General features: G+C 35.2%; 1 protein-coding gene across 1 annotated transcript; it reads right to left on the bottom strand.

Moving 5' to 3' along the window:
• Nucleotides 1-903: 903 nt before the first annotated feature.
• On the bottom strand, nucleotides 904-7264 carry LOC131933277 (small ribosomal subunit protein uS8A). The gene is made up of 5 exons (XM_059290065.1): nucleotides 7199-7264; nucleotides 6506-6647; nucleotides 1653-1732; nucleotides 1459-1544; nucleotides 904-1030 (listed from the first exon to the last, which is right to left on the bottom strand). The coding sequence occupies exons 2-5, from the start codon at nucleotides 6636-6638 to the stop codon at nucleotides 937-939; spliced, it is 393 nt and encodes a 130-aa protein (XP_059146048.1). The 5' UTR covers nucleotides 6639-6647; nucleotides 7199-7264; the 3' UTR covers nucleotides 904-936.
• Nucleotides 7265-7285: the final 21 nt, after the last annotated feature.

The following is a 7285-nucleotide window of genomic DNA, read 5'->3' as shown; positions in this document are numbered from 1 at the left end:
TGATCTGTGTGCACACATTTTTATTTCGGTGTTTTCTTGTGCACACATTCCTCTGCACATTTTTCTGTGTACGCACTTTTTTTTTTTCTCTGGGGGTCATCCATAAACGACGTCACGCTTTTTTTGAAGACTTTCATTCCTCATAAAATGACGTCACACAGCCTACACCCCACCCCCCTCAAAATTGCTGTTGAAGTTTTCTTAAAACATCGATATTTTTCCAAAATCTTGTCATAACTCTGTCAAAATAGAGTATTTTGATCAATTCCTATTACAATTTAGTTAAACAGTTTTCTAAAACGCGAAATAACGGCTAAAACTCGTTTTCTAACATTGCTTTTTTATACTGCAAAAGTGTGGCGTCACACCATCTGACCCCCCTCCCCCTACGAGTGTGACGTCATTTATAGACGACCCCTCTGCGCATTATTCTGTGTGCGCATATTTGTGTAAACCGAGGAATGGCTGTGTCAAAAAGGCCCGAGGAATTTCGACGTCCCTTGCGGACGGATAACACCAATCACTAGTTTCACAGAGCACCCTTACTAAGGACTCGGTGGGACTCTAAACCGAACCAAGGGCTGCACCTAGCTCACTGAATATAATCGGTCACTACCGCGAAGCCCCATGACAATACTGACATCCGGTGTTCAACCTGATTAACGCACACAGCACGCCCTGGGGCGTCAAAACATAAGTCTGGACAAACCCACACGCTAAATGCCTTGACATCTAAGTTTTAGAATTGGTAATGCGTACAAAAATTCTTTAGCAATCCATGGTCATCGGGAAGGAGAATACTTTTAGATGTTAATGAGGTAACTTTCAAATCAAAGTATGCTTCTGTATTATGTAATTACTATACAGTGTCTAGATTCGCAAAAGAAATACTCAAGACCAATGCATTTTTAAAGATTTATTCAGTGCAGCTTGACATTAAAAGAAAAACCCTAAAATCTTGCCCCCCAAGTGTTTTCTTCTTGCTTCCTCATGATCCATGATTCCACTGGATGTAGTCAACACAATAAAGCTGTAAAAACATTGAAAATAAGTAGCATCAGTGACTATGTTTTATGTTTATTTTCGTTTTTAGGGGAAGTAAATTTGTTTAGATGCACAGACAGGTAAAGGGTTAATTGCATTACGGCTTAGTAGTAATAGTATTATGTGTATTCTCAAACAAGATTTTAATAGTGGCCATGTAGGATTGTTCTTACACCACAGCAAGGAGAATAAGGGGAGATGATTGGCTGTCTATGACAAGCCATCTGGCTCTACTTGATTTAAATTTTTAATGTCACAACACAATCATATCCCCCCACTTCAAAATTTCACACAAGCAAGGCAAATCCTGCTTCATCGTTCAAATAAAAATAGAACAAGACATTAACATCCACAAGTAGGACTAGAAGATCAAGGCATAATCATGCACAAAGAATGTAAAAATAAACATCCTACCCAAACTGCCTGGAGGGAAGAAGGTTGTTGGTCCACTTTTCCATATCTCTGATGGAGACATCAAACCTTGGACTCACCACACCACACTAAAAAATGAAGAAAATACAATAAAATAATTTGAGCTGAAACCAGCATAGTTACATTTCTTAAACATATCATGTTTCCAACATGGCTGGAAATTCTAGGCGTCATACCTTATTTAATCTGCCAGTAAGATTAACAACAATTTTGCCGCTCCTATGATCATCTATCTGTTCGAATTCTCCAATGTAACCTATTTAAAAAAAAAAAAACAACCCACAATAAAATCAATCAAGTTTGACAGGAAATACAACAGTAATAACCAGTTAAAGATACCAGTGAGAACTCAACAATAACCAAATAGAAGTTACACAGTAGTTATTAATGATATAATTCTTAACTATAAAAAAGCACCCAGTAACTTGTGGGACCAAGAAGTAGAAATTAATAAGATTTTAAATTTAATAAAATAACTAATACTAAAAAACAACACCAGAAAAAAAAAATGCAATTTAAATCTTTTTCACACAGCACTGTTTTAGTTGCTATTCTAACACAAAAAAAAAACTAGCCTGCAAAAAATGCAAAATGTAATGACCTAATTATCTGTGTAATAGGCTCAATTTATTCTTTATAGGATCAATCACTTAGATTTATTCTTCTGACAAAACTATCTGTACTGTGTAATCAAGCAGTTGCGCTGCTACCAGCAGCGGTTGAGGGTTTATAGTATTACAGTAAAGCAAGCAAAGAGTTCAAGTCTAAAAGGTTTATGTAAAATATTTAATTTTTTATAAAATAGCCCATTTAATATCCAAGTAGTTTTAAGTATTTATCATGTTAACCTGTGTCCCATTAAGACAAAACATAAGCTTAAATGGCGAACATGTAAATGACAAGAAAAACCAGGTAGAGATATGCACCGAGCATCTTTTTGGACTAAATTCGGCCTAAGACTCAATTCAACATCAGAGGCATTTACAAAAGCCACAACCCTACTACTTGTATTGCCCCTAATATACCTGCAAACTATGAGACTTTCTATTACTTAGTAAATAGTGTAGGAATGAAAAAGGTTTTATTTAAAAACTTACCACCTCACTATTTCTAGTAATGCATCTCAAGTGTACCCGGCAAATATTTTTTATATATACTAGTCCACAGGTTTAAAATATATGGGTAACAACAATGCGCTGGTGTGTGTCGGGCGCAGGTCACTTGGCCTTTTCATAAGGGCCACCACTCAATTAGGTGGGGGACATTTTAACAACAAATCCAAATATTTTCTAATAGTATTACAGTTTATAGTATTACAGTAAAGCAAGCAAAGAGTTCAAGTCTAAAAGGTTTATGTAAAATATTTAATTTTTTATAAAATAGCCCATTTAATATCCAAGTAGTTTTAAGTATTTATCATGTTAACCTGTGTCCCATTAAGACAAAACATAAGCTTAAATGGCGAACATGTAAATGACAAGAAAAACCAGGTAGAGATATGCACCGAGCATCTTTTTGGACTAAATTCGGCCTAAGACTCAATTCAACATCAGAGGCATTTACAAAAGCCACAACCCTACTACTTGTATTGCCCCTAATATACCTGCAAACTATGAGACTTTCTATTACTTAGTAAATAGTGTAGGAATGAAAAAGGTTTTATTTAAAAACTTACCACCTCACTATTTCTAGTAATGCATCTCAAGTGTACCCGGCAAATATTTTTTATATATACTAGTCCACAGGTTTAAAATATATGGGTAACAACAATGCGCTGGTGTGTGTCGGGCGCAGGTCACTTGGCCTTTTCATAAGGGCCACCACTCAATTAGGTGGGGGACATTTTAACAACAAATCCAAATATTTTCTAATAGTATTACAGTTTATAGTATTACAGTAAAGCAAGCAAAGAGTTCAAGTCTAAAAGGTTTATGTAAAATATTTAATTTTTTATAAAATAGCCCATTTAATATCCAAGTAGTTTTAAGTATTTATCATGTTAACATGTGTCCCATTAAGACAAAACATAAGCTTAAATGGCGAACATGTAAATGACAAGAAAAACCAGGTAGAGATATGCACCGAGCATCTTTTTGGACTAAATTCGGCCTAAGACTCAATTCAACATCAGAGGCATTTACAAAAGCCACAACCCTACTACTTGTATTGCCCCTAATATATCTGCAAACTATGAGACTTTCTATTACTTAGTAAATAGTGTAGGAATGAAAAAGGTTTTATTTAAAAACTTACCACCTCACTATTTCTAGTAATGCATCTCAAGTGTACCCGGCAAATATTTTTTATATATACTAGTCCACAGGTTTAAAATATATGGGTAACAACAATGCGCTGGTGTGTGTCGGGCGCAGGTCACTTGGCCTTTTCATAAGGGCCACCACTCAATTAGGTGGGGGACATTTTAACAACAAATCCAAATATTTTCTAATAGTATTACAGTTTATAGTATTACAGTAAAGCAAGCAAAGAGTTCAAGTCTAAAAGGTTTATGTAAAATATTTAATTTTTTATAAAATAGCCCATTTAATATCCAAGTAGTTTTAAGTATTTATCATGTTAACATGTGTCCCATTAAGACAAAACATAAGCTTAAATGGCGAACATGTAAATGACAAGAAAAACCAGGTAGAGATATGCACCGAGCATCTTTTTGGACTAAATTCGGCCTAAGACTCAATTCAACATCAGAGGCATTTACAAAAGCCACAACCCTACTACTTGTATTGCCCCTAATATATCTGCAAACTATGAGACTTTCTATTACTTAGTAAATAGTGTAGGAATGAAAAAGGTTTTATTTAAAAACTTACCACCTCACTATTTCTAGTAATGCATCTCAAGTGTACCCGGCAAATATTTTTTATATATACTAGTCCACAGGTTTAAAATATATGGGTAACAACAATGCGCTGGTGTGTGTCGGGCGCAGGTCACTTGGCCTTTTCATAAGGGCCACCACTCAATTAGGTGGGGGACATTTTAACAACAAATCCAAATATTTTCAACATGAAGAAGTTTGTTGTATTGTATGGTCGCATATACGCTAAGCGCTGATGTTAGATCCAGAAGCGTAGCGACCCCCCGGGATAAACTTTTCGATTTGCACCCCCCTCAACCTTTCAATTTATTTTCCCAACCCATTTTGGCGCCCCCTAAGGTCGGCGCCCGGGGATATATGTACCCCCTCTCGCTACGCTACTGGTTAGATCTTATTTCTTAAGACTTAGGTCAGGTGTTAGTTCAAGTGACGGAAAAGACTATCGAGACCAGTCAAGCGGGAATTAGAAGGGGCTTACTAACAGTATTTTGGAACAAAAGTGACTACTCAGAAAAAGATGGTTCTGTGCATGTGCAACGACCTATGGATAGGATTAGGGCTAAGGTTCTGCGGTTGTAAACACATGCATGCGCAGTACCATCGAAAAAATCCCCACAATGGTAAGTCGTAGTTGGTCTCCATTGTGCATGCGAATCTTTTTCCACCCAGCAACGGCCATTTTGGAATCAGTACTTGTTAGTAGCCAAACCACAATAGACTGAATTACAAATTGACTCCAAATAACAGTGATGTAGCTTTTTATTTTAAACTCAACCACGTATCAGATGGCAGTGGTAATTGTAAACAGCAGGTGTAGTCTAATGGATATTTCAATTTGGCGTAATTTGCCAAGTAACCGACTTTTCAAACTTCCAAGTAAAATAAAGCCAGCATTTCAACAGATTTTCATATGAATATATATGGTTGTAGTAATTCACTATTTAGAAATAAGCAATATGCAGGTATTTGGTGCACAGCATTAATGTCCCTTATTGCTGTAGTATTCTTTAGTATTCTCTTGATAAGTGAATAATATAGGAATATAAGGCTACAACAACTTAAAATTAAATTATCTTGATGGGATAGGAATTAACACATTACACTAAAATTGCAGTTTTAAATAGGCTACTGAAATATTTTAGGCCTATAGGCCTACATAACTTATACCAAGGCCCCTACTAGAGAGACTTTACTATGAACTAGGGAGGCTCACTAACTTAAAAGCGTCCTTGGTTGCTAACCAGAACATGGCGTAAGGATTGGACCATGACTTCCGGCGAGTTTTTCGACTTAGTTCCAGAGACCTTCTTAGAATTACTTTTAAAAATGTTTATCACGAGTAAAATGGCGGGTTTTCACGTTATAAAAACATGCTATAGGTGGCAAGGCTAAATATGCCAGAAAAGCATTTTCAAAAATTGCTTTGGGGAATGTAGGCTAAATTTAAAGTCGGTGTCATTCAAAATAATATAACTTTTTAAATATAGATCTCCCTATCACAAAATTGATTTCCAAAGTAAAGCATTATTAGTTTTATCATTCTATGAAAAAATAAATCAAATATCTTCAACACTTTTTTTTATATGATGTGTCCAAAAAATGACAACCAATTTTTTTTATTTTTTTTGACCACGTGACCGCTATTTGAATGGATACGTTTACCTGGCATGGTTTTTTATTTTGCTCTTTTGTACAATAAAAATTGTTATAAAATTAAAGAAATAAAAGAATTCAAACATCACTTCTGTCTTGTCTTTTTTAAAATTTATTTCTGATGACATTCTCTTAATTTTTTTTCCTCTATAAATATATCCCGACGATAGACGGGCCAATTCTACTTTTAGGAACTCTCTTGTGAAAAAAAATTAGATCTATTTCACGGTCACTTAAAAAGTTAAACCTTTCAACTTTTAACCAGGTTGTCATGGATGATCCGTCATATCATAGCTGTGAGTGACAAAACATTTTAAAATTCAATAATTTAGTCTAAACTCGCTACAACCCCCAAATTAGTGCCTAGAGGATAAAGTATGGACGTTTTTTATTCAGTTGTCATGTTTAAACTGAGAATTGAGTAGATTTCACATATAGTAAGAAAAACTACTATGAACCCTCAACCCCTGGTGACCCGCCTGAAGCTGCTTCAGAGAATTGGTCACTGTGATTATAGAAATATCTTAAGATACTTACCATGTTTCATCATTACACCAAGGAATTTAACTATCACTTTTGATGCTGGCCTTAGCAGCACTTGGCGCTTTCCACGCTTCTCAGCTTTAGAGATTGAATTGAGAGCATCTGCTAATACATTCATGCGCACCATCTTGACAGCCTGAAACAGTGTAAACATTAAAAAGAGCAAACCAAATAATAAGTAGAGGATTAGGCCCTATGATAGCAATTTGACTATAAAATGCTTGGAATTCATATTTTCACAACGATTTTAAATTAAAGTAGGCCAGGCCAAGTAATAACCAGCAAAAATATTAAAATAATTTATCTAGAAACTAGTTGTTTTCCCCAGTAGTGTCAGTGTAGTGTTTTAACACTTTAAGTTCAAAGGCCAACAGCATAGAGCTCAGAGTACATCTCGATCCCATTGATAAGAGATTTTTGATACATTCTTATTTATGAGCCAAACCTAGGCGCAAATTAAAATTTATCATTTGTGTCCAATAATATGATAGCATTGACAAAAAACCAACATACACCGTCTTGTTTCAAAAAGCTTATTTCAAGTAAATTTCGCTTGAAAATAACATAATTGTATTGTAATTACACTCAATCGAAACGCATGTTATAAAAAAATATAAATGTGGACCTGTTCGTTTTAATTTAAATAGGATGACGATGGATCGAAAAAGGACATAAGAAAATATATACCTGACGATGGCGATGAAGGGAAAAAAAGGGAGAGAATTTCTTCTACTTCCGGTACTTTGGACAGATGCACTTAAAAGTCTGAATTAT

The sequence above is a fragment of the Physella acuta genome, unplaced genomic scaffold (assembly GCF_028476545.2).
Source record: "Physella acuta isolate Inbredline_101_S28 unplaced genomic scaffold, ASM2847654v3 ptg002437l, whole genome shotgun sequence".
Taxonomy (NCBI): Eukaryota; Metazoa; Mollusca; class Gastropoda; family Physidae; genus Physella; species Physella acuta.
Note: the sequence above shows the minus strand (reverse complement) of the source record. Positions and strands in the feature narration are given on the sequence as shown.

Excerpts from the sequence above, each read along its gene's own strand:
- LOC131933277 (XM_059290065.1), bottom strand. The coding sequence starts at position 6,638 with ATGGTGCGCATGAATGTATTAGCAGATGCTCTCAATTCAATCTCTAAA. Across the intron at positions 1,545-1,652 it reads TTACTGGCAGATTAAATAAG|TGTGGTGTGGTGAGTCCAAG; the intron begins GTATGACGCCTA and ends TTCATTTTTTAG. Across the intron at positions 1,031-1,458 it reads CTTCCCTCCAGGCAGTTTGG|CTTTATTGTGTTGACTACAT; the intron begins GTAGGATGTTTA and ends ATGTTTTTACAG.